The following is a 27,905-nucleotide window of genomic DNA, read 5'->3' on the forward strand; positions in this document are numbered from 1 at the left end:
TACAGGTGTATTTAATTTGTGAAAAAATGAATGAGCTCTTACATTTTAAACTTCATGTTTAGAAAAACTCAAATTTAACAATATTCTGAGAAGGAAAGTTGCTACTCACCATATAACAAAGATGCTGAGTCGCAGATAGGCACAACATAAAAATCTTTTTGTTGTGCCTATCTGCAAGTCAGCATCTCCCCTATATCATGAGTAGCAACTTTATTTCCCAGAATATTGTTACATTCCAGCCTGGATTTTCCATTGTTTGAAAAACTCAAATTCTATAGTTTTGCATTAAGGAGTTTGTGTTTAAGAACCATACCAAGCTTGAAAGTAAAAGGTTATTTATTTTGAATGTTACATGTACCTAAGTACAGAAATTTGTATTTTACGGAAAAAGGCCGTCAAAGTTTCTGCTTGTATTTGGCATTCTTTTAGAACTGTCCAGCAGCATAGGCAGGTTCTTTTTCATTTTCTAAATAAGTTTTCTTCCTTTTCACATTCCTATGATCCACTATTCTTGATTTTATCACCTTCAAAAACGATTTATCTGCCTTTACTACACGCTTTCTGTCTGTTGCATACAAAACTTTCATGCAGTTCACTCCGCACTTAGTTCCCATTTCCTCTAAAACATGTTTCGTGCTCTGCACTCCATCATTAAAACATGAAATTGCATCGTAAATACCAACAGGAAGTGCTTTTCTTCCAACAAAAATGGTTTTTGGCAATCCTTTCCATACACATTGGTTAAAACTTTCATTCGGGCTTTGGGTATCGTGATGAAGATATTTCTTCAATAAGTTTTTTTTTGCAAGGTCCTTTGTTTCATGTATGACAATCTCTGGTGCAAATATAAACATCTGAATTCTACAGAGAGAAATACACTTACATATGACTGAAGAAGCTGTTCAAAGGGGTGTGGCACTGTATCTTGGTACACGTAAGTCTAAATAATGTGCCTTGTAATCTCTCATATATATATATGTTTTATACATCAAACTATTCAGGAAGATGAGCACTACAAAATAGGCATATATTTGATTTTTTTGCCTACTCCCCTTAATTTATCTAGGCTTCTACCAATTTTCCATTCAACTGTAAAGAATTTGTGTTAATGTTTTGCAACTGTGACTTATGTGACTTATTAAACTGGTAGTCCAGTAATTTTCACACCTGTCAGCACCTGCTTTCTTTGGAATTGGAATTATTACATTCTCCTTGAAGTCAGAGGGTATTCGCCTGTCTCATACATCTTGCTCACCAAATGGCTGGCTCACCCAAGGCAATCAATAGTTCTAACTGAATGTTGTCTACTCCTGGGGCCTTTCAATGCTCTGTCAAATTCTTCACGCTGTATCATACCTCCTACCTCATCTCCATTTACATCCTCTTCCATTTCCATAATATTGCCCTCAAGTACACTGCTCTTGTATACACCCTCTACATACTCCTCCCACCTTCCTACTTTCCCTTCTTTGCTTAGGACTGATTTTCCATCTCAGATGTTGATATTCATAGAGATGGTTCTCTTTTCTCCAAAGATCTCTTTAATTTTCCTGTAGGCAGCATCTATCTTACCCCCAGTGATATAAGTTTCTGCATCCTTACATTTGGCCTCTAGCCATTTCTGCTTAGCCATTTTGGACTTTTCCTGTCGATCTCTTTTTGAGATGTTTGTATACTTTTCCACCTGCTTCACTTACTGCATTTTTATATTTTCTCCTACATCAATTAAATTCAGTATCTCTTGTGTTACCCAAGAATTTTACTATCCCTTTTCTTTTCACCTGCTTGATCCTCTGCTGCTTTCACTATTTCATCTCTCAAGGCTACCCATGCTGCTTCTACTGTATTCCTTTCCCATTTTCTTGTCAATCATTCCCTAATATTCCCTCAATGAATTCTTCTTAAAAGTTGTGAGGTCAGGTGTAGATATAACAGCTTACCTAGACAATGTGATCCAAACACATATTTCAATCTCTTTGAAAAAATCACCCAAAGGGATGCGGAAAATGAAATTTTCTTTGAAAAACAAAACCTCTTCTGAGTGGGACATAATACCCATATCTGTAAACAAGAGTGTGTATAATATCATTTCACAACCACTGTCAGTTACCATAAACCAATATATTGAGCAAGGATGTTTTCCAAATGTATTAAACTATGTTGAGATAAAATAATATTTTTTTTAAAAAAAAAAAGATCAATGGAAAATATGGGGAATTACCATCGTATCTCTCTTCTGCCAGTAGTTTCTAAAGTGTTTGAAAAGGTTGCAGCAAAACCAATTCAAAAATGTCTTACTGTAAATGACATAATTTTTAAAAACCAGCTCAGACTCCAACAAGTAAAAATCACTGTAACCGTAACAACAAGTTTTCTCAGAAGACATGCTCCTCAGCAGATAAGGGTAGAAAATTCACAGGAATATTCTGTGATCTTACAAAAACTTTAGTTTTAGTGAGCCACTCCCTACTTCTTACACAAATCACATATCACATGGAATCAGACACACTGCTTTACAATAATTCACTATTTGCTTAACAGATAGCAAACAAAGAGTAATTATTACCTCTTCTTACGTCATAAGCGCGTGACTGCGTGTGAGATTGCTCTCCAAGTTTTTATATATTTTTAGGTTTCAGATATATATTTTAACGGTTTTTGTGATAATATTTACTATATAAGTGACTTATTAGTGGTTTCTTTGTTCACCTCTGCCTTTCTTGTGTTGTGACCTGATATTTGTGAGTGTTTCGTATAGAGCAACTTAACCTCTTACCATGTTTACATTCCGCGCTGACCAGTTGCAGCTGTAGCGGCACATCGAAAGCTAAGTACTAATTAATTGTTTGTGTGTAATAGTTTATTTAGGAACTTTAGTAGTCTTCAACCGGTGTTCTTAGTGTTTTCCGGTGAAATAACTTCAGAAGAAATTTTTGCGAACTGCTTTCAGTTTCGTTACTGTGTCATTAGAAGTTTGATTTTCTTTCTGTGTTAGTATTTTGTTATATTCTCATTTGTTGTTGATTAATAGTGTCAATAATAGTAGTTACTTCCCTTGTAGAGCAAGTTTGTGATTATGGTAGTCAGTTTTTAACATCTTCCTATTGTAGTAGCGGAACTTTGTTTTCTTGTTTCAATAACTGAAGAAAATTTAACCATGAGTGAGAAGTATGGGCTTTGCCGTAGGTTCGTGAGTAGTGGTTTGCGGTGTGAGACTTGTTCGAAGTATTTTCACTGGGGGGAATGCAGTGGGGAAGCCAGTGGGCATTCTATGTAGCAAGAGTAAGTCAATAGAGGAGCAGGAGCGTAAGACCTGCAGGTGCAGTTGAAAAACGGACAGGATGAGCTAGATAGGATGAGGAGGGAGAAGGGGGTTGGGGAATGGGAGCTGGCTGTTGGCAAGAGATCTGCTAGGAGAAGGAGATTTTCAGATAGTTTTACTATTGGTGTTTGTAATAGATATGACCAACTGTCAGAGTCTAGTGGAGAGGAATCTCTAGTAGCTGTAGATGTAGGAAGTATGCAGCAGACCTCAGCAGTTACGGTGGCTAGGACAGTTGCAAAGTCTAAGAGAAAGAAGAAGGTTCTGCTGTTAGGTAGTTCTCATGGTAGAGGTGTAGGCCAGCAGTTGCAGGAAGTTTTGGGGAGTGAGTACCAGGTCACCAGCATTGTGAAGCCTAATGCAGGATTGGCTCAGGTGACTGTTAACATAGGGGGGTTATGTAGGGATTTTACTAAAGAGGATCAGGTAGTGATTGTGGGTGGGGCTGGTAATAGTATTGATAGGGATGGGGAGTATGACATAGATAGTGACCTGGAAAAGATAGCCACTCAGACTGGCAACACGAATGTGCATTTTGTGGAAGGGAACAGTAGAACAACCATAGACAATATTTTTGTTCACTCCTCATTACTAGAAGGGCAGTCTGTTAGCAAAAAGGTGAATGACCTTTCAGATCATGATGCACAAATTTTAACTCTAAAAGATTTTTGTGTTGCATTACATGTTAAATATAGTCATCAGCTGTTTAGGAAAGCAGATTCACTTGCTGTAGAGACATTTGTAAACCTCATCAAGGAACAAGAGTGGCAAGATGTTTATAGCGCTGATACAGTAGACGATAAATATAATGCTTTTCTCAAGACTTTTCTCATGCTCTTTGAAAGTTGCTTTCCATTAGAACATTCAAAACAGGGTACTAGCACAAACAGGCAGCCTGTGTGGCTGACTAGAGGGATAAGAATATCTTGTAGAACAAAGTGCAATTATATCAAAACGTTAGAAACAGTCACAATCTAAATGCAGCAGCCCATTACAAACAGTATTGTAAGGTGCTTAAAAAAGTTATTACGAAGGCAAAAAGTATGTGGTATGCAGATAGAATAGTTAAGTCTCAGGATAAAATTAAAACCATATGGTCAGTCGTAAAGGAAGTGGCTGGTCTGCCGAGACAGGTAGGGGATATAGAATCAGTGTGTAGTGGGAATGTCCGTGTTACTGATAAGTCGCATATACAGGGTGTTTCAAAAATGACCTGGTATATTTGAAACGGCAATACAAACTAAATGAGCAGCGACAGAAATACACCGTTTGTTGCAATATGCTTGGGACAACAGCACATTTTCAGGCAGACAAACTTCCGAAATTACAGTAGTTACAATTTTCAACAACAGATGGCGCTGTGGTCTGGGAAACTCTATAGTACGATATTTTCCACATATCCACCATGCGTAGCAATAATATGGCGTAGTCTCTGAATGAAATTACCCGAAACCTTTGACAACGTGTCTGGCGGAATGGCTTCACATGCAGACGAGATGTACTGCTTCAGCTGTTCAATTGTTTCTGGATTCTGGCAGTACACCTGGTATTTCAAGTGTCCCCAAAGAAAGAAGTCACAGGGGTTCATGTCTGGCGAATAGGGAGGCCAATCCACGCCGCCTCCTGCATGTTTTGGATAGCCCAAAGCAATCACAGGATCATCGAAATATTCATTCAGGAAATTAAAGACGTCGGCCGTGCGATGTGATCGGTCACCATCTTGCATAAACCACGAGGTGTTCGCAGTGTCTTCTAAGGCAGTTTGTACCGCCACAAATTCACGAAGAATGTCCAGATAGCATGATGCAGTAATCGTTTCGGATCTGAAAAATGGGCCAATGATTCCTTTGGAAGAAATGGCGACCCAGACCAGTACTTTTTGAGGATGCTGGCATGATAGGACTGCAACATGAGGCTTTTCGGTTCCTCATATGCGCCAGTTCTGTTTATTGACGAAGCCGTCCAGATAAAAATAAGCTTCGTCAGTAAACCAAATGCTGCCCACATGCATATCGCCGTCATCAATTCTGTGCACTATATCGTTAGCGAATGTCTCTTGTGCAGCAATGGTAGCGGTGCTGAGGGGTTGCCGCATTTGAATTTTGTATGGATAGAGGTGTAAACTCTGGCGCATTAGACATTACGTGGACGTTGGCGTCATTTGGACCGCAGCTGCAACACAGCGAACGGAAACCCGAGGCCGCTGTTGGATCACCTGCTGCACAAGCTGCGCATTGCCCTCTGTGGTTGCCGTACGCGGTCACCCTACCTTTCCAGCACGTTCATTCGTCATGTTCCCAGTCCGTTGAAATTTTTCAAACAGATCCTTTATTGTATCGCTTTTCGGTCCTTTGGTTACATTAAACCTCTGTTGAAAACTTCGTCTTGTTGCAACAACACTGTGTTCTAGATGGTGGAATTCCAACACCAGAAAAATCCTCTGTTCTAAGGAATAAACCATGTCATCCACAGCACACTTGAACGTTGTGAACACCACATGCTTACAGCAGAAAGACGACGTACAGAATGGCGCACCCACAGACTGCGTTGTCTTCTATATATTTCACATCACTTGCAGTGCCATCTGTTGTTTAAAATTGTAACTACTGTAATTTCGAAAGTTTGTCCGCCTGAAAATGTACTGTTGTCCCAAGCATATTGCAACAAACGGTGTATTTCTATCGCTGCTCGTTTAGTTTTTATTGCCGTTTCAAATATACCGGTCATTTCTGAAACACCCTGTATGTACAGTATTTAATAATCACTTTCTGAATATAGCAGGTGAACTAAATAGAAACCTAGTCCGAACAGAGAATCATATAGCGCTCGTAGAAAAAAGTGTTCCGAGACTATACAGACTATACATGACGATAGTATCTGTTCCTGAAAGAACAGTTACCATAGATGACCATGCAGCTTTGCTAGAAATGAAATGATAATTAAATGGACACCCTAGCTGCAAACAGGGATTGATGTACTTCATTAAGGCATGTTGAAAATGTGTGCCCCAACCGGGACTCGAACCCGGGATCTCCTGCTTACATGGCACACGCGCTATCCATCTGAGCCACCGACGGCACAGAGGATAGCGCGACTGCAGGGACTTATCCCTTGCACGCTCCCAGTGAGACCCACATTCCCAACATGTCCACACCACTACATTCGTAGTGCGCCTAAGAGATGTTTGCCCATCATACTCATTACTCGTGGCAGATTAATCTACCAAGTCCCATACGAGTTTGGGCATAGTGTGTATTTAATTATCATTTCATTTCTAGCAAAGCTGCATGGTCATCTACAGTAACTGTTCTTTCAGGAACAGATACTATCGTCATGTACAGTTAAAATATGGCTTCCCGGCCATTGACCTTCTTGTGCGAACGTGCACACACTATGCCTGAACTCGTACGGGACTTGGTAGATTAATCTGCCACGAGTAATGAGTATGATGGGCAAACATCTCTTAGGTGCACTACAAATGTAGTGGTGTGGACATGTTGGGAATGTGGGTCTCACTGGGAGCGTGCAAGGGATAAGTCCCTGCAGTTGCACTATCCTCTGTGCCGTCGGTGGCTCAGATGGATAGAGTGTGTGCCATGTAAGCAGGAGATCCCGGGTTCGAGTCCCGGTCGGGGCACACATTTTCAACATGTCCCTAATGAAGTACATCAATACCTGTTTGCAGCTAGGGTGTCCATTTAATTATCATTTCACTTCTTCCGAGACTGTTACCTGAAATGCTCCTCCATGATCCTGACAAGAGGGAGATTGAGTTAATAATTAAATCACTAAAGACCAAGAACTCTAATGGATATGATGGGGTATCTAGCAGAATACTGAAATATTGTTCCATGTATGTTAGCCCAGTACTTAGCCATATCTGTAACTTTTCCTTTAGGAGTGGTCAGTTTCCTGACCGAGTAAAGTACTCGGTAGTGAAACCACTTTATAAAAAGGGAGACAGGGATAATATTGACAATTATAGACCTATTTCTATGCCATCAGTGTTTGCTAAAGTTATCGAGAAGGTCGTATATACAAGGTTACTGGAGCATTTAAATTCACATAATTTGCTGTCAAATGTACAGTTTGGTTTTAAAAATGGCTTAACAACTGAAAATGCTATATTCTCTTTTCTCTGTGAGGTTTTGGATGGATTAAATAAAAGGTTGCAAACATAGGTGTTTTCTTTGATTTAACGAATGCTTTTGACTGTGTTGACCACAAAATATTACTGCAGAAGTTGGACTATTATGGAGTAAGGGGAGTAGCTTACAATTGGTTCACCTCTTACTTTAAGAACAGAAAGCAGAAGGTAATTCTCTGCAATATTGAGAGTGGTAGTGATGTTCAGTCCCAATGGGGCACTGTTAAGTGAGGCGTTCCCCAAGGGTCGGTGCTGGGGCCACTGCTGTTTCTTATTTATATAAATGACATGCCTTCTAGTATTACAGGTGATTCAAAAATATTTCTGTTTGCTGATGACACCAGCTTGATAGTGAAGGATCTTGTGTGTAATATTGAAACATTATCAAATAATGTAGTTCATGAAATAAGTTCGTGGCTTGTGGAAAATAATTTGATGCTAAATCACAGTAAGACTCAGTTTCTACAGTTTCTAACTCACAATTCAACAAGAACTGATATTTTAATCAGACAGAATGGGCATATTATAAGCGAGACGGAACAGTTAAGTTCCTAGGTGTCCGGATAGATAGTAAGCTGTTGTGGAAAGCCCATGTTCAGGATCTTGTTCAGAAACTAAATGCCGCTTTATTTACCATTAGAACAGTATCTGAAATAAGTGACATTTCAACACGAAAAGTAGTCTACTTCACATATTTTCATACGCTTATGTCATATGGCATTATTTTTTGGGGTAATTCTTCTGATTCAAAAAGGGTATTTTTGGCTCAAAAACAGGCTGTTTGAGCTATGTGTGGTGTAAGTTTGAAAACCTCTTGTCGACCCCTATTCAATAGTCTGGGAATTTTGACATTGCCCTCACAGTATATATTTTCTTTAATGTCGTTTGTTGTTAGCAATATTAGCTTATTCCCAAGAGTTAGCAGCTTTTACTCAGTTAATACTAGGCAGAAATCAAATCTGCATGTGGAATGCACTTCCTTGACTCTTGTGCAGAAAGGAGTGCAGTATTCTGCTGCATCCACTTTCAATAAGCTACCACAAGAACTCAAAAATCTTAGCAGTAGCCCAAACACTTTTAAGTCTAAACTGAAGAGTTTCCTCATGGCTCACTCCTTCTATTCTGTCGAGGAGCTCCTGGAAGAGCTAAGAAATTAAGCTAATTCCAGTGTTACATTCTTGATTTTCTTTATTTAAACTAACGGCTTGTCACCTGAATATGTTTCTTATATTTCATTTTATCTGTTTCTACAATCGTGTTATAATTTCATGTATTGACTCGTTCCATGACCATGGAGACTTCTCCTTAATGTGGTCCCACGGAACAATAAATAAATAAATAAATAATTCAAGAAATGATCCCTAAAACTACAAAACAACTGGCCAAGAAGTCCCTTAGGGTTTGATATTGTGCCCCAACTCATTCCTCCTCTACATAAATGACCTACCACTTGCTACTGACACTCATTCAGTTTTATTTGCTGACAATACGTCAGCTCTAATTGAAAATGAGGTGCCTGATAAAATTCTAGAAAGTGGCATAAATACTGTACAGAAACTGGAATCTTGGTTCCATCAAAATTGATTGAAACTAAATGCATCTAAAACCAAAATGATGCAATATGAAGATAAATTATTAGAACAAAGTGACTTGCAATGGTCAGGCTATCACAGAAGCAAACCAAATGAAGTTCTTAGGCCTAAATATTGATAAAAATTTAAATTGGAAGGCACATATAGACTGCTTAGCAAACAAATTTAACAGCATAGCTTTTGCAGTGTATATTTTGCCATGTGCCACAAGCATTAACATAAAAAAGATAGTCTATCACTCTTGCTATGTGTCGAGTATTCATAATGGCATAATTTTCTTGGGAAATTCAGCAAAAGCTACGAAACCCTTTGCATTTAAAAAAAAAAAACAATGGAACATGTACATTGCCAAATAACTCTTTCCCTTTCATCCACAACTCCAGTATTCACTATGGAGAGAATTTGAAATTCCCAACATACCATTTAAAACTCTATGCCCAAACACCAGAGTGTACAGGGTTAAATATTTACAAGAAAACAAAATGCATCAACATATTTATGATGGAGTTAGGTTCACAGAAAAGATTATTTTATACTGCCTGGTGGAAAAGTGTTACTATCCTACTGGAGAATTTCTTGAGGACAGTTTTACAATTTGAACAAGGAAATTATACATTACTTTCATACAGTGGAAACAGCAGTACATAACTGTGTAGCAATAGCTCAGAAAAAAAGTAAAAATCCTAATATATCTCCAATACATGAAATCAACAGTTATTTGAAATTGTATGTTATGTGATGAATACATCTTTTATCTCTCTATATCTGGAAGATAAATCTGGATAAGAATTATAAAATTAGTCACTACGGTTATTGCTGATAGTGGATATTTTCAGGATAGCTTCATCTGGCATGAATTAATTATCATACTGGTACATGAAAAGAATATGTAAGACTAGTAACACAGGTAACAAGAAAAAATGAAATGAAAGTAATGGAAGGAGGGAAGATAACTACTCATCATACAGTAGAGGCGCTGATTGTTCAACGAGCATATATAAAAGATTCAAATTGTGGTTGAGCTTTCAGTAAGCATCCTTCTTCAGGCCAAGTATAACAGAAATACAGATACACACAAGCACAGCAACAATTTCAATCTCTTTTGTATACCTATCATCCACTCAATTCCCTACCTACATGGTGAGTCCTACATTTATTCTTCCCGCTATTTGTATTCCACCCAGTACTGTTCAGCAACATCTTAAATGATGATATACACTCATAACCTAAAAAAACACATCACAAAGGAATTACTGAAATGGGATGGAAGCCTGAAGCTGGATGTACATGCACAGACAAACAAATGATAACAATTTCAGAAAAACACAAAGAGTTCGGCAAGTCAGCAATGCATTAGTTCACCTCTCACCCTTATGCAGCCTATTATTGAGTTTGATACTGATGGAATTGCTGAATGCCCACCTGAGGGATATCATCACATACTCTGTCCAACTGGCATGTTAGATCATCAAAATCCTGAGACAGTTGGATTGTCTCAGCCATAATGTTTCAAATGTTCTCAACTGGGGAGAGACCTGGTGATCTTGACGGCCAAGATAGGGTTCGGCAAGCACAAAGACCAGCAGTAGAAACTCTTGTCATGTGCAGATGACCATTATCTTCATGAAATGTAAGCTCAGGATGGCTCTCCATGAAGGGCAACAAAATGGGACATAGAATATCATTGGAGTACTGCTGTGCTGTAAGGCTGCCATGGATGACAACCAAGTCATGCTGCTGTGAAAAAGAAATGGAACCACAGACCATCATTCCTGGTTCTCAGACCTTACAGCTAGCAACAGTCAGGTTGGTATCCCATCACAGAGCATGTAATGTATAGATGTCTGTCAGACAAAAATGTAGATACCAAATCCACTGCCTCTGTGGCTTATTTATCATAACCAAAAATGCAAGTCACATGGGAAATTGCAGTCTTCAGAAGGCACCCATCACATTTGTATTCCTTCTTTCCATCTCTTCCTGCACCCCCTCTATCTCTCCACTCCCTCCTCCCCTGTCTCTCTGTGTCAGTCTCCTCCTGCCTCCTCTATGTTTGTTGATCTAATACTCTCCTCCTTCTTCATCTGGACATATGCCCTATTCCAAATGGTTCCTGAGATAGAACACATTGAATTTATGTTGTTATTTATTTTGTTTATTACTCAGTACATTGTCAGATTTACACTTGCACAACAGTTACTAAACACTACAACGTGATTTTTGCAAAATTTCATCTGAAATACCTTTACACTAACATCCTTAATGCCCATGGCCTTAGCACTATTGAACACTACCTTTACCAATGCCCGACAGATTCTAAACTGACAACCTTCTTCCTAGTCACCATGACCAATTATATCCTCACCCACAATTACTTCTCCTTTGAAGGTATTACACACAAACAAATCTGGGGTACAGCTATGGGCACCTGCATAGCACCATCCTATGTCAACCTATTCACAGGCCATCTAGAGAAATTACTCCTAAACACCCAGAATCCTAAAACCCTGATCTGGTTCAGATTCACTGATAACATCTTTGCAATCTGGAACGAGTATGAGGACATTCTATTCACATTCCTCAGAACTTCAACAGCTTCTCCCCAATTTGCTTCACCTGGTCCTACTCAATCCAAGAAGCCATCTCCCTAAATGTTGACAACCAACTCAAAGATGACTACATCAGTACCTCCGTCCACATGAAACCTACAGCTCAACTCTGACAGCTGCCACTCGTATCATACCCAGAAGTACCTCCCATACAGTCTAGCCATATGTGGCCATCACATCTGCAGTGACAAGCGGTTCCTCTTGAAATATACTGCAAGTCTCACTGAGGCCTTTATAGACCATAATTATCCTCCCAACCTTTTACAGAAACAAATCTCATATGCCTTATCTTTCCAGTCACCCCCCAAAGTCTCACCGTCCAGCCACAGAGGAATGTAACTCAGTACCACCCACAACTGGAACAACTAAATTCCATTCTCCACCATGGTTTCAACTACCTCTCATCATGCTCTGAAATGAGAAATATCCTGCCACTATCCTTACCACCCATCCCACAGCAGTATTCTATCATCCATCGAACCTACACAATATGCTCGTCCATTACTACACAACCCCTGCTCCCAACCCTTTACCTTGTGGTCCATATCCCTGTAATAGACTTAGATGCAAGACCTGTCCCATACATCCTCCCACCACCACCTAGTCCTGTCTGGTCACAAACATCACCTATTCCATCAAAGGCAGGGCCACCTGTGATACCAAACATATGATCTGCAAGCTAAGCTGCAGCCACTGCACTGCATTCTGTGTGGGCATGACAACCAACAAGCTGTCTGTCTGCATGAGTGGCCACTGACAAACTGTGGCCAAGAAACAACTGGACCACTCTGTTGCTGAGAATGCCACCCAACATGACATTCTTCATTTTAATGACTGCTTCACAGCATGTGCCATATGGATCCTTCCTACCAACGTCAGCTTTTATGAATTGCGCAGTTGGGAACTCTCCCTGCAATGTATCCTACGTTCCCATAACCCTCGTCATCTCAACCTCCATTAATCATTGTCCTCACGCATTTAGCCGCTTCCCTGTTCCCATTCCAACACTACACAGCCCACTATTCCAGTAAAACATCCAGTCTTTTTACTTCACTTTTTACTTCTGTCTTCCCCCCTCTCTTCTTCCACCCTTCCCTCCATCTAACTTTCCAGCTGCACCTCACTGCCCTACCCTCTCTCCACCTCATCCCTGCATGCTCCCCTGCAGTATACTTCACCATCCTCCACCCCCTACCCTGCTATCCTTCCCCCTTCCTGCCCTGGCCTCCTCCTTAGCCCCACTCTGTTGCCTCTCCCATCATGCACTGCTGCTACTGCTCATAGTCAGGCTTCAGCTGCCAGAGTCTGTGGTTAGGTGGGTGTGAGTTACGTGTGTGTGTGTGTGTGTGTGTGTGTGTGTGTGTGTGTGTGTGTGTGTGTGTGTGAGTCATCTATTTTTGACAAAGGCCTTGTGGGCCAAAAGCTTACTTTTTGACAGTATTTTTGTTGTGCTGGTCTGTGACTCAGCATCTCCACTATATGGTGAGTACCAACAATCCTTATCATAATAATGCAACTGAAAAATATCTGTTTTTATCACATAATCATACCCATCACATAACAGCTTCTGTACATTTCACAATAAATATCTGAATATCCCACCATTAACTTCAATTTATCGGCACACTCTCAGGAGGATATGTTGTGTTGCGTGTCTGAGTGCCTCATCATCCTCAAGACTTCATCCAACTTCTTAAACAAAAATCTAATGGTGTAAGGTCTGGTGATCTCAGTGGACAGTTAATTGTACTGTCACGACCAAGCCATCGATTAAATAAGTGTGGTTGAGATGTTCCCTCAAACATCTCATAGAATATCGAGGGGTTCTGCTATGCTGGATGTAAACTGTAGTCTGTGTGGCCAAAGGCTTTCAACAAATGAATTTTCCAAAAAATGCAAGTAATTCTATTCCATAATTCACTCTTCTAAAAAGCCTGGACCTATGAACACATTAGCAACCATGCCGCATCAAACACTGATCAAGAAATGATATTGGAAATTGATGTCCATTGTTGTATGTAGATTTTCTTGCAGCCATTGATGATAAGTACCTGAGCTGTTGATTCCATTATCTCTAAATCTGGCTTTATCAATGAATATCATTAATGGAAATAAATGACAACTGCCATTTAATCAACACAAAGCTTAAGATGTGTGGCATTGTCCCCAATGTGAACATTGTGGACACACTGTATATGAATTGGGTAAAAGTTGCATGTAATATTCACCATAAATGTGTTTGTGGGGCACTACATTCTCCAAAAGTCACTATGTGCTGGTAGTAGGACTACGCTGCACCATTTCAACAATGTGTTGCTTTTCCTGCACAGGTTGTTGAACTACATGTTCAGATAAAAATTGGAAACATGGAAGAATACCCTCTTGACATAATGCACTGAAAATTCTAAGAAACACTGTATGCTCAGGAACATGATGTGGATGAAAGTGCTAATGACATTCTTCAACAGCATCAGGAGTACTATTATCTCAGAAGGCATAAACATAAACCATATCTGCATATTCTTCATTAGTGTAGATGTGTGGCGTTTTAACCAGTGTGTGTACAAATACAGTTAACTGATGTTTCTCTCTGATAAACTCTCAGTGCCCCACATGACTTCACTCACAACACAGCATGGATGAATGCACACTGAATGGTCTTGGCAGGAGATAACTCAAAGAAGTTGGAACCAATTATATAGGTTGGTCTAGAATAAAGTGTCAAAAGAACTTGTATGTGTGCACCACTTGCACAAAAACAAATGTAAATTAAATGTGTTCTATCTTAGAAACCATCAGAAATTAGGTTTATATCCATACAAAGTTTCTTGCTTCATTGAGTTTTCCTGTAATATCCCCGAATGTCAATCATTTCACCTGGGACACCAGTACAACATTCATATACATATCCTTTTCCTTCTGGCTTCACACATGTACATGTTCAACACATATATTGCATGGATCTACTCCTTCCTCCTCTCTGGGTCTACCTCTTCCTACCCCTTCTATCTGACCACTTGATCCTCCCACCTCCATATGTTCATCACCTCCTCCACCTCTGTGGTTCCTCCTTCCACTCTCTCTGTCTATCTCATCCTCTTCCTTTCCCTTTTCCAACTATCTATCACCATTCCACACCTTCCATCTACCTCCTGCAACTCCCCCCCCCCCCCCTCTGTGTTCACCTCCTCCTCTCCTTCCTCCTTGTCTGCCCCTCCTTACCCTCTCCCCTCCTCTATATTCAACTTCTCCACTCCTTCTCTCTGTTCATTTCCTCCTGCCCCTTTCCCTTCTCCGCCTGCCAATCATGATTCTACACCTTTCATCTACCTCCTACATCTCCCCCTCCACCCTCTCTATTTTCACCTCCTCCTCCCCTTCCTCTCTGTATGTCCCTTCCTTGCTTGCCCCTCCCGCATCCAACTCCTCTGCCTCATCTCTATGTCCACCTCTCCTCCCCCTCCCCCCTTCCTCTCTCTTTCCATCTCCACTTCCACTCTCTCTGTTCATGTCCTCTACCCTTTCCCTTCTCTTCATCTCATCCTCCTCCACACCCTCTATATCCATCTTCTCCTCCAAACTCTCTCTGTCTATATTCTTCTCCGCTCCTTCTCTGTCCATCTCATCCTCCACCTCTCTCACTATTTATTTCCCCCACTCTATGCTCAGCCATGTCCATATATATAAAAGAACCATAGTGTTTATAATCTCCCAGCTCTAATAAATGTCGGGGCCAAAAAACGTTTTTCAAGCCGCCTGAAAAACAGGAGTGTTGCAATATAGTATAGGCGTGCTTTACCTGTTTGGTAGGGGATACACATGCAGGTGGGCGCAGCTGAGACGGATAGATAATGTGATGGTCAGCGAGAGTGGGTGTCTGAGAAATTGTATTATTTTATTGAGAAGAGTTTTCCATTTGTTATTAAAACTCTCTATTTGGTCATAATAAACCATTGTTTTTGTTTACCTGTGTCTTACTACTGCTTATAAAGCATCTCCCTATGGGAGATATAGCAAGGTGACATTCTTTATGAGGAACTCTACTGAGAAAATTTAGAGAATCACAATTTGAGGTGACTACAGACAGAACCATTCTACTGCCAGAAATACATATTTTGCATAAGGACCACAAAGATTAAGATAAGAAAAGAGGAATTATGGCTCATATGGAGGCACATATACAGTCATTTTTCCAGTATATTTGTCAATGTGTTTTGTGACCTATGATCAAGCTGCAAGGCTGAAGTTCACAGATAAATTTAACACTGTCTCTGGAGTTGTATGGTGTAAAACAGCAGATAATTATGAAGTAGATGCTTATATGTGTGTGAAATGTACATCACATACGTAGGTGGATAGGGGAAAGGGGGGGGGGGGGGGAGGATGAGGTGGAAAGATGGAAGGGGAGGAAAGAGATGGACAGAGGGAGGAGGAAATGTGCTACTTGAAGACCGGACAGGTTTTACAGCAAGTATACCATAAAGTGCCATTAAAAGATAATGACAATAGTTCTCAGATGCAGGTACAACTAGACTGAGTACATGAAAACAGTGTTATTGATAAAGAGCAGTTAGTGTGTATGCCAGGCATCCAGCAGTGAGAGTTCTGCTTGCATCAGTACATAAATTGGACTGTTTACTGGCATCTTCAGCAACATGAATGGATGACTGTTCGCTTCGTATGTCAATCCTGTTTTTATTTACAGAATAATCTTCTTCTGGGGGTACAGTAGCAGGTGTAATAGAGTAGCAAGTACTGTGGAAAGAGACCAGCTGATGGCAGTCTGCTTTGGGAAGGTAAGAGGTTTGTTTGACACAAAAACCTTCTCAATTTTTATCATGGCCAGAGGTACATTGTCAACAGCCACAGGTACAGGTATAGGTCTCATGCATGGCTCTGCAGAGGTGAAGCTGGGCAGGACAGTCAGGTTTTGGGTGACAGTCAATATGTGTGTCCAGTTACACTAGTGAATGAATTTCTTGCAAATCAAGATATACCTTGCATGACATAACCCAATGGGATTTGTTTAGAGTTTGTCTCAGATACGTTGTGAACACATATGCAGCCTGTCATGAAAGAGCCTTCCATTATTGACCAACTATTTTTCAGGAATACAGTTAACTGTCGACACAGTTTACAGACAACTTCTCTGACAGCAATCTGTATTGCCAACAAGTGTGAGTAACAAATAAGCTATTATGTGTTTTGTTGTTAGAGATTTTTTTCTCTGAAGGTCGTTGATTTCAAAGTGTTTTTAATGACATGATTAAATTTTATCTTATTTCACTTTTGCAAAAGTACCCATGACTATCAAGTAGTTCAGAAAAGAAATCTCCAAATGGCCCTATAATGCTATTTCAAAAAAAATTTTTCTTTGTGATTACGAGGTGCATTCAAGTTCTAAGGCCTCCGATTTTTTTTCTCCGGACTGGAAAGAGATAGAAACATGTGCATTGTTTTAAAATGAGGCCACGTTCATTGTCAATACGTCCCAGAGATGGCAGCACCGTACTGCAGATGGAATTTTACCGCCAGCGGCGAGAATGAGAACTGCTTTAAATACTTAAAATGGCGACGTTTTCCTTACTTGAACAGTGTGCAATCATTCGTTTTCTGAATTTGCGTGGTGTGAAACCAATTGAAATTCATCGGCAGTTGAAGGAGACATGTGGTGATGGAGTTATGGATGTGTCGAAAGTGCGTTCGTGAGTGCGACAGTTGAATGAAGGCAGAACATCGTGTGACAACAAACCGAAACTACCTCGGGCTTGCACAAGCCGGTCTGATGACATGATCGAGAAAGGGAAGGGCTGCACATGTGCTGTTTCACCAAGACAACGCACCCGCACATCAAGCTAACGTTACGCCACAGTTTCTTCGTGATAACAACTTTTAAGTGATTCCTCATGCTCCCTACTCACCTGACCTGGCCCCTAGTGACTTTTGGCTTTTTCCAGCAATGAAAGACACTCTCCATGGCCGCACATTCACCAGCCGTGCTGCTATTGCCTCAGCGATTTTCCAGTGGTCAAAACAGACTCCTAAAGAAGCCTTCGCCACTGCCATGGAATCATGGCATCAGCGTTGTGAAAAATGTGTACGTCTGCAGGGCGATTACGTCGAGAAGTAACACCAGTTTCATCGATTTCGGGTGAGTAGTTAATTAGAAAAAAAAATTGGAGGCCTTAGAACTTGAATGCACCTCGTAGTTTGCATAATAGACCTTCATCAGATCAATCTACATAATGAGTGATGTGAAGGCACAAGATATAAACTTGTAAGCATAGTACACTACTGGCCACTAAAATTGCTACACAAAGAAGAAATGCAGATGATAAACGGGTATTCATTGGAGAAATATATTATACTAGAACTGACATGTGATTACATTTTCACGCAATTTGGGTGCATAGATCCTGAGAAATCAGTACCCATAACAACCACCTCTGGCCATAATAACGGCCTTAATATGCATGGGCATTGAGTTACACAGAGCTTGGATGGCGTGTACAGGTACAGCTGCCCAGGCAGCTTCAACACAATACCACAGTTCATCAAGAGTAGTGACTGGCATATTGTGACGAGGCAGTTGCTCGGGCACCATTGACCAGACGTTTTCAATTGTTGAGAGATCTGGACAATGTGCTGGCCAGGGCAGCAGTCAAACATTTTCTGTATCCAGAAAGGCCCGTACAGGACCTGCAACATGCGGTCGTGCATTATCCTGCTGAAATGTAGGGTTTCACAGGGATCGAATGAAGGGTAGAGCCATGAGTTGTAACACATCTGAAATGTAACGTCCACTGTTCAAAGTGCCATCAATGCGAACAAGAGGTGACCGAGACATGTAACCAATGGCACCCCATACCACCATGTCAGGTGATATGCCAGTATAGCAATGACGAATACACGCTAATGTGAGTTCACCGTGATATTGCCAAACACAGATGCGACCATCATGATGCTGTAAACAGAACCTAGATTCATCCAAAAAAAAATGACGTTTTGCCATTCGTGCACTCAGGTTCGTCGTTGAGTACACCATCGCAGGCGCTCCTGTCTGTGATGCAGTGTCAATGGTAACAGCAGCCATGGTCTCCGAGCTGATATTCCATGGTGCTGCAAACATTGTCGAACTGTTCATGCAGATGGTTGTTGTTTTGCAAACGTCCCCATCTGCTGACTCAGGGATTGAGATGTGGCTGCATGATCTGTTACAGCCATGGGGATAAGATGCCTGTCATCTTGACTGCTAGTGGTATGAGGATGTTTGTATCCAGCACGGCATTCTGTATTACCCTCCTGAACCCACCAATTCCATATTCTGATAACAGTCATTGGATATCGACCAAAGCAAGCAGCAATGTAGTGATACAATAAACCGCAATCAAGATAGGCTACAATCTGACCTTTATCAAAGTCGGAAACATGATGGTACGCATTTCTCCTCCTTACATGAGGCATCGCAACAACGTTTCACCAGGCAACTTCAGTCAACTGCTATTTGTGTATGAGAAATTGGTTGGAAACTTTCCCCATGTCAACACGTTGTAGGTTCGCCACCGGCACCAACCTTGTGTGAATGCTCTGAAAAGCTAATCATTTGCATATCACAGCATCCTCTTCCTCTCAAATTTCACATCTGTAGCACATCATCTTCATGGTGTAGCAATTTTAATGGCCAGTAGTGTAATAAAAAAATGTGGACATACTTGTAATACACATTAGAATACGAGTATAAATACACAGTATTATAAATGTAGAGCAGTAGTGCAGTCCACTGGAATCAGGCGTGTCTCATGTCAGTAAAGTATTGATTTTACTGTAGGCCTATACACTTATGTTTATATTAATAAAGTACTGACACTTGTGATGCATCAGATAATGTCTGAGGAAAAGAGACTTGGTACTGAAAGGAGATGTAGAGGGATAAAATTACAGGAAATTATGGAACACATTATATGGTACCATTTCATTGTCTTTTGGGCATACATGTAGAACAGCGATATTTTTTCCTTCAATATTTCAGCTGTTAACCATGTAGCCATCTTGAAGACAATTCAGTTACTGAATTAAAACAACTTTACACAATAGTAGACTACCTAGTAAAGATTAACATGTGACCGGAGGAGTCAAAAACACCTAAAAAGAATAAAGTAGTGTCTTACCTTTGTGACAAGGTTTCTGAGTGGTTCAGGATCGACCTTATCTGTATCACCAGTCCATAAGGTAAGTGTGGAATTTTTGAGATTTGAATCCAGCCATTCAACCAGTTTCTCAGAGCAGCGGCCAGCATAAATAGCTCTCACAGCCAGGGTAACATTATCGGAGTTGTTCAGGTTGTACTTCTGTAGGTAGGCCAACATATTCTTGAGGTGCTCTTGAGTGTAGCAAGAGTCACCAGAGGAAACCTTGGTAGTCCAGCCCACTGACAGGCCAGCTGATGGAAAGAGGATGCTGGATTCATTCAGAAACACATCTGGGTTCACATTCTCTTTATCAGCACCCACTGGGCCCACCAGGATGTCTGCATTCAGCCACAGTGGATATGGTTTCTGCAAAAAAAAAATCAGATGTTGGGGTCAAGCAAAGCATCACTTGTCAACCATACAATATTATTATTCACTTACACACTTCTTCATAGCTCAGCTCACTAACAGATGTTAGTACAATGCCACTCAAGTGTGAAGTAGCTTGTTAAAATTCTGTGACAGAAGAAACTTTCATCAATGAGTATGAGGCACTAGACTGAGACTCAGGTAATAAACTTTTAACAAATATTTTATCATGTCAAATTTAAGGCTTTAACATTTAAACTGAATTTATTTTGGTCTGTTTTGATAATGGTGTCGATAAGCATTATGATGTGGCCCTTAAACCCATAATCATCATCATCATTATCGTCTTCTTTTTTTCTTCTTAAGCACTAGAAGGAGAAAGAGTATAATCACCTTTATCATTATCAAATGATGATGACAGTAATGATGATGATGATGATGATGATGATGATGATGATGATGATGCTGATAATGATGACAATGATGACAGAATGCGATATTATTCTGGTGATCTGGTCATTGCATGGGAAGAGTTATTTCAGTCTCCCTCTCAGTGTTTAATGAGTGACTGCTACTACAGTATAAACGAGTACCTTCACCGACCTAGTTGCAGGTAATTATATTCATGTACTATGTTGATACTATATGCCATAGTAAGTGGCAATAGTATTTTCAGTCAAATGTTTGCTATGATCTGAATTAGCATTTTGGACAGAAGTGTTGCTACTATTATGTGTTTTTATTTAAATCTTAACAATAATACATGAAAAATATCTTTCATGCAATTAATCAAAATTGTACACACTGTTTTAATGTACAACTGTGTAGGGTACTGTGCATCCTTGTATTTGTAGGATGCTATATATACAATTTACTTTTATATACCATGTATTTTCTGATGAAATCCATGCAATGTAAATTGTCTCTGGGTAAATAAACAACAACAACAACTACTACTACTACTACTTCTACTACTAACATGACATATTTTATGGATATTAATGACAATGAAGTTATAAATTATTCTTAATGCAAAAATTAACATGTAATGCATGGAAATCATTTGCACAATGCAAAAACTGCGGTATGCTTCATGTATAGTGGAATAAATATGTTGAACACATCATTTAAACCTAGTTTATTGGTAATGTCACAGTAAACACACAAAACAACAATATGATAGAGTTAAGCTTGTGAGAAGAGCTGATCTTGCAACACTCAGTATTAAATAATCTTATTAATTATTTTTATAATGGAAAACTGGTGTATGATGAGTCAGTTAGTAAGCACTTAACAGAAGCTTGACAACAGTAAGCACTCAGAATAAGTATTCTATTTCCCCAAAACAAAAACACCCTGTATCACGTATCCTCATTCTTTTTTTGGTTAGTTACCGCAATCAAATATTTTCATAAGTGCACGTGTTTGGACACTGAGAGAATGTTGACGGAGCTGCTGTCCCAATCACTATGGTTGCTACCCTTCACCGTGATTGGCAGCAGCCTCATTGCTGAAGTAAGCTGCTGCACCATTGGGACTGCAGAGCTCCCAAACGGGCAGCAGCAGCTACACCACTATGTTACATTAGTACTGACACCACATATCCATGTTAACGCTGTCCCATTTAGGAATGGATGCACTACTATTTGGAAGACCAGAGCTCCAGGAGAAGATATGGCTGCTAACCAGTGTATTGGAGAGGACTGGCTACTATTTGGTAGAAGAGCTCACACAAAAGTAGGAGAGACGCACTAAGATGTAGGTATGTCATAGTAACAGCAGCCAGCACAACTGCTCCACAAATCTTCTCTTGGTGTACAGATGCATATTTCCTCAAAAAGGGTGGGTATTTTACGCATTCTGCATTTTCTGAATGGGTACAACTACCCACTACACTCATATCAACTGCCAGGTCTGCTTCTATGTAAACTACGTCACATGATTATGTGGTCACCATATGAAACATCTGTGAATGGGAGTCTGCTGTGATCCAAGTAGTTATCTTCCTTATTCATGAGAGAAAAGAGGACAATTGTTATTATTAGTTCAAGGTGGCCAATTTCTTCTACACATAATTTATGTGGTGAGTTCTATGGCATTAGCCATTAGATTTAGTGAACAGCTAGCACATCTGTCAAATCTGTGAATGGATAAAGTATGGTAGTCCTTGTAGAGAGTTATTTAGGAAATACAAGGAGGTGATTGGTGAACAATGCCTCTGACTTTGAGGAGTCAACTGACTTCAACCAGTACTGACTGCTTCCTGGTCTTTGCCACCTTTAGGTTTCAGAAAACACTAAATTCAGGGAAGATGCATCCACGAAAGCAGAAGAGATGCAGAGTTAATGATAGATGATTAACTGAGGTGAAATCGTCTCATTGATTAACAAGTGAGATGCAATAAACACAGCTTTCTCTGTCAGATAAGGCTGGCAGCAACTGGCAAGCAGTCAACAACTGTTAACCTAATCTGATTTCTACCAATTTGGCCACTCCCTTGTCAGCCATATAGCTGAAAGTCTTCTGAGTGTCAGCTCTTCATAATACAAACATTTCATTCACCGGGAATGAAGTTCCAAGTTAATCAACACTACAGAGAAAACTCATTATACCAATCATTATGTCGTCGACAGCTCATAGATAGTAATTTTTTGTCACAATCGACTTTTTATTTAACTAGAAGTTACAAATAGCTGGTGAAATCTCCGTTTACACCACAAAATGTTTCAAGAATCATAGCACATCACTAGTGTCGTATTTACACATACCAGATGTGGTCTGAAGATGTTTTCCATCTTGAACCACTGACTAGTTGGCAAAAAGTATTAGTTTGTAAAATAGTAAATACAAATACATATTTCTGTATGTGTACACACAGCAATATAGCATTTTTCCAACGATTTATTTATTTATTTGTAAAAACATTGCATGACAAAAAGTGAAACACACAAAACGAGGAAACGAAATGAAACTGTGTCGTAGGAGAGGGTATGTGATGTTACTGCAGTGATTACAAAATCGAGCCATATTTACATAGAACTTGGCAGTATAAACCCACTTGTCAGTATGACATACACCCATTCTGGCGCTGATGCATGCATTAATTCAGATAGGAAGGGTGTAATAAAACCATTGCATGCTCTGGTGAGGAAAGCTGGCCCACAATGTTTGTACTAACTGGTCCTTCATATCCTGGATCCTGGCATGAGATGGAGCTGGCTCCATACATGTTCTGTCAGGGACAAATCCGAAAGTATCGTCAGACATGGGAATACATCAACATCACGCAGACAGCTTTAAGAGACAGATGACTTGTGTGTATGAGCACTGTCCTGTTGAAAAATGGCACTGTGATACTGTCGCATCAGAGATAACACATGAAGAGAAAGGATGTCCGTGACATACTGTTTTGCCATCAGAGTTCCCTCAATCACTGACAGCTGTGACCTGATCGTACTTGAAGGCTCCCCACACCGTGACGCCAGAAGTAAACAGTGCTGATCCTCTCTGCTGGAGGAGATCGCCCTGCAGGTAGCTGCCACTCTCTATGATGATGATTGTCTGAGGCAGTTTGTGGGTTGGTTGATTTTGGGAGGGGGGGGGGGGGTACCAAACAGCAAGGTCATCAATCTCATTGGATTAAAGAAGGATGGGGAAGGAAGTCGGCCACGCCCTTTCGAAGGAACCGTCCCAGCATTTGACTGAAGCGATTTAAGGAAATCACGTAAAATCTAAATCAGGATGGCTGGACGCAGGTTTAAACCGTCGTCTGCTGTAGTGCAGAACCGAGATTCATCAGTGAACGCAATGCGGCGCCATTCATCAACAGTCCGTGCGTCCCAGCCCCAATGCAGCCGCTTGCGTTGTGGCGCTGACGGCTTCCTACACGCGGGGTGGGGTTTCCCCAGCCCGCCTGCTGCTACTGTCTGCAAGACACACATTATTGCAGTGAATCCATTACCTGTTGTCGGAAGGCAGACACGTGTGTGAAAGGGCAACAATGGGTTTGGCGCACGATACGGCAATCCTTCAGTCTTTCACAGTGGTGGCTCAGCACCTATGTATCACCTGCCATGGGCCTGGTAAGCACACTAAACAGTAACAACACTAACGCACTCTTGTGGCCATTGCACCTGTCACAGACAGTTGCAACTCTAACCGAAGATTATGTGTATATATAAGAAGTTACATTGACATCTGACTATGTCAATTGCGTTTCGAGCCAGTATCGTGCGAGGATGTGAAATTATCAGTATTGAGGGTAAGTTGAGGGCTGTATAGTATCGCGACAAGTTCTTCCAGACATACAGTCGACACTTCGGCAACCGGTCCATCTTCCGTAATGATAACACACTAGCACAGTGAGCGCAACCCGACACCTTCCTCCTGGGGGCAGCAGCAATCTGTCAACTGGAATGGGCTGGCATATCTGCTGACACGGACCTGGTTTAGATGGCTGGATACCAGTTGAAACACGCAGTGCGTCGAACACTGGATGACTTCGACTTCAGGAGGGCCCCCATCAGAGAGTGGAACAACAGCAGAGACCAGCTATCTTGTGGACGGCGTGCCATGGAGCATTCGAGCAGCTTACAACTCGCTGGGTGGCCAACATAGCCTTGTAAGATACCCAGCAGCAGATTTTGATTTCACGTATGTGAACCTTCCAACAGACTACCTTTGTTTTGGTTATCATTTAGTTTTCATTTGACCGTGACTTTTTTTCACTTCATAACGCTTATTCTTTCGTTCCCTGGTCCTCACGGATCTATCCACCCATGTTTGCAGATATGCAGTTTTGGAGTCAAACTTCTGAAACCAGACAAACTGTGAGTCACTGAAACAAACAACAGTTATTGATAAATAAAATTATCAATAAAGACTTCAATCAAATGAAACTGTATGCTTACGGAGACCTTTTAAAGCGTCAAAAGTCTATGCTATATACATATACATATGCATATCGTGTCACAAAAGCAAAACTGAAGAAGATGTCACGATCAGCTTGGACACTGTGTGGTCATCGAGCCACATCTCGCCACCTGCAGTGTCCTACAGTTACCTGAAAGCCGTACTCACAAATAAAAAACGTAATTTGCTGTTACCACAAATCAGATAGTTCTCTGAATCATGGTTTGTTTTGGGGAAGGAGACCAGACAGCGAGGTCATCGGTCTCATTGGATTAGGGAAGGACGGGGAAGGAAGTCGGCCGTGCCCTTTCAAAGGAACCATCCCGGCTTTTCCCTGGAGCGATTTAGGGAAATCACGGAAAACCTAAATCAGGATGGCCGGACGCGGGATTGTACCGTCGTCCTCCCGAATGCGAGTCCAGTGTGCTAGCCACTGCGCCACCTCGCCCGGTCTCTCTGAATCATACTCCACGTTTCCTTTGAACCACAGGCGTTGTGCATATGGTACATATACAATCCTCTCAATGTAAACAAGAGCACGAAATTTCAATAAATACACGAGGGGTCTTGCTAAACCCCCCTTAATGGTACGTTACGAGATACACGTATGCATATGCGATAAAACACGCGTACGTTTTTGAGATCAATTGGCCATATGATTTATACCATAGCACATTATCTGGTTCAAGGGACATCCCTTCATATTACAAATTCATCTTGCCGAAAGCACTATGAGACTGCTAAACGATTTGTTACGGAATGATTGCTTATTAATGTTACAATTTTGAGTCACCTTTCATTAAGTCAAAATAGACTGAAATATTGTTTCTTAAAGAAATAATTAGTTATGGAGCGAGGCGTGCTAGCGTAATCCGTGCAATTGTATTAAGTCATTGTGCCGGGCGGCCTAGTGGTTAGCACATCTGCCTAGTGAGTAGGACACACAGGTTCGAACTGTGGCCTTCGTACAAATTTTCATTCGTCGTTTCATTTTGTACACATACACAATGCAGACTTCATTACTGATAAGATTAAAAGTGCAATGCAGGTGACATACCCAGTATGGCGACGGGAACCCAAAGACTTATGTCGGGGAGAGATAGCTCTGCTCCCAGATGCAGAGTTAAAAAAGTGAATGCTTTCTGTGAGGGTCGAACTCACGACCCCAAGCTTACGAGACCAGTGCTCTACCACTGAGATAAGTATGCCGCGGGGGAAAAATCCTTGGCTTACTAAGTGATCATACTGGAAGAGTTGTAATATTATTACCCATACCTTATGTTCCTCCTGTCCTTGTAGATTGGCAGGAGGCTACTCCCCTGCAGTTCAGTGATAGCTTGCTCTCCTGTTATTATTATCCATCCTTCTTTTATTTTGCTCGACTTAAGAGATGAGAAATGTGCTAGTTTTGAGATGGATTGTTTATATCAGCTCCTTTGACGGTGGGCGTTATATGTGATTAGCCCCTGCGTCGCCGAAATTGCTATGATACTGTGTGATCTACCAGATAGCGGAACTAGATAATTGGGTTCTTCCTGCAACGCCTCGATCTTAAGCTGTAGGAAACCCAGAAGTAGGCCTATCATTGTAAGATGGAAGGAAATGCCTCCCACATGTGAGAGTGCTAAAATCCTAACGGTACACTGCCGAAGCATTTGCAACACAGTACAAGAATTTGAAAGCGCTCACGAAAAGCAGTGAAACTCACAAATAGTAAGCACAGGAAGCTGGTTGAAACCTGAAATTCACAGCAGTGAGATTTTTGGGAAAAATTTAAATGTGTATCGAAAGGATAGGCAAGTGAGAAATGGAGGTGGTGTATTTGTCGTAGTATACAAGAAACACAAATCCACCGAAGTAGAAACTGAAGCTGCCTGATTGGCATACCAGTTCTGGGTCGTACTGCCTACGAGCGGAAACTTTTCGTTCGCACCTTATATTTTCGTGACGCACCCTGAAACAATGGTTAGGCAACATGTGCTTCCGAACTACAGTTACCGGACAGAAAGTCATGGCATACATCGGACCGATGTTTTTATCGTGGCATATAATGACAGCTAGACGTGAAACTGTCATCATTACGTCAGTCGGCATAACGCTGGGTTCAGGTAGACTGGAGAGCACATCACTGGTGAAACGCTAACGCCGGACGTACCATCAGCTTTCATCTGTCGTGCTGTGTAGACTGACGTAAGGAACGGGCGCAAGCTCTGTTAGTTATTCACGTCTCGCCTTCCTCGCTACAGTGTGTAGAACCGCTATTGTAACGTCGAGACGTGACGCGATACATCTATACTCGGTACGGGCAGTGCCATATCTAGGTAGCGCTGGTACGGGGCGTGTGGCAATGGGGATACTATCAACTCCTCTCTTGGCTTGGTTCGAGGCACAACCGCCCAATCTAATATTAAATAGCTGTGTAAGACGTGTATATTTCTATTGTTTATTGTCAAATCACAATTTATGAAAGATGTTTATATTTTATTAATAGGATTAAGTAGGAATACTTAATATTTGCCATGTTGGAAATAATTGTGGTAGCAGGGAATATCTGCACCAAAGTATTTTTGAGGAACCGCGTACCGATACATTTTAAGAAAAGAGCGGGAAAGACCGCGCATTGATACATTTTGTAATGGTAGCAGGGATTGTCTGCACCAGAAAGCATTGTTGGCAAGAGAAACCGCACTTTAGCGTTCGTAGGATGTCAGTAGTAAGCGAGAAGTGAAGCGAGTCGGTAGCAGGTCTCGCTTCCCGCGCCCGGGT

At 41.0% G+C, this 27,905-nt stretch overlaps 1 protein-coding gene across 2 annotated transcripts in view; it reads right to left on the reverse strand.

The window, feature by feature from the left end:
- The window catches only part of LOC126279135 (protein FAM151B-like), a 379,014-nt gene that overhangs the window by 16,486 nt on the left and 334,623 nt on the right, over positions 1–27,905 (reverse strand). For both annotated transcript variants that reach the window (XM_049979636.1, XM_049979637.1), the window contains exon 4: positions 19,839–20,225. In XM_049979636.1, the coding sequence (XP_049835593.1) occupies positions 19,839–20,225 (387 nt within the window). The remainder of the gene's footprint in view (positions 1–19,838; positions 20,226–27,905) is intronic.

Source organism: Schistocerca gregaria, chromosome 6, assembly GCF_023897955.1.
Source record: "Schistocerca gregaria isolate iqSchGreg1 chromosome 6, iqSchGreg1.2, whole genome shotgun sequence".
NCBI lineage: Eukaryota > Metazoa > Arthropoda > Insecta > Orthoptera > Acrididae > Schistocerca > Schistocerca gregaria.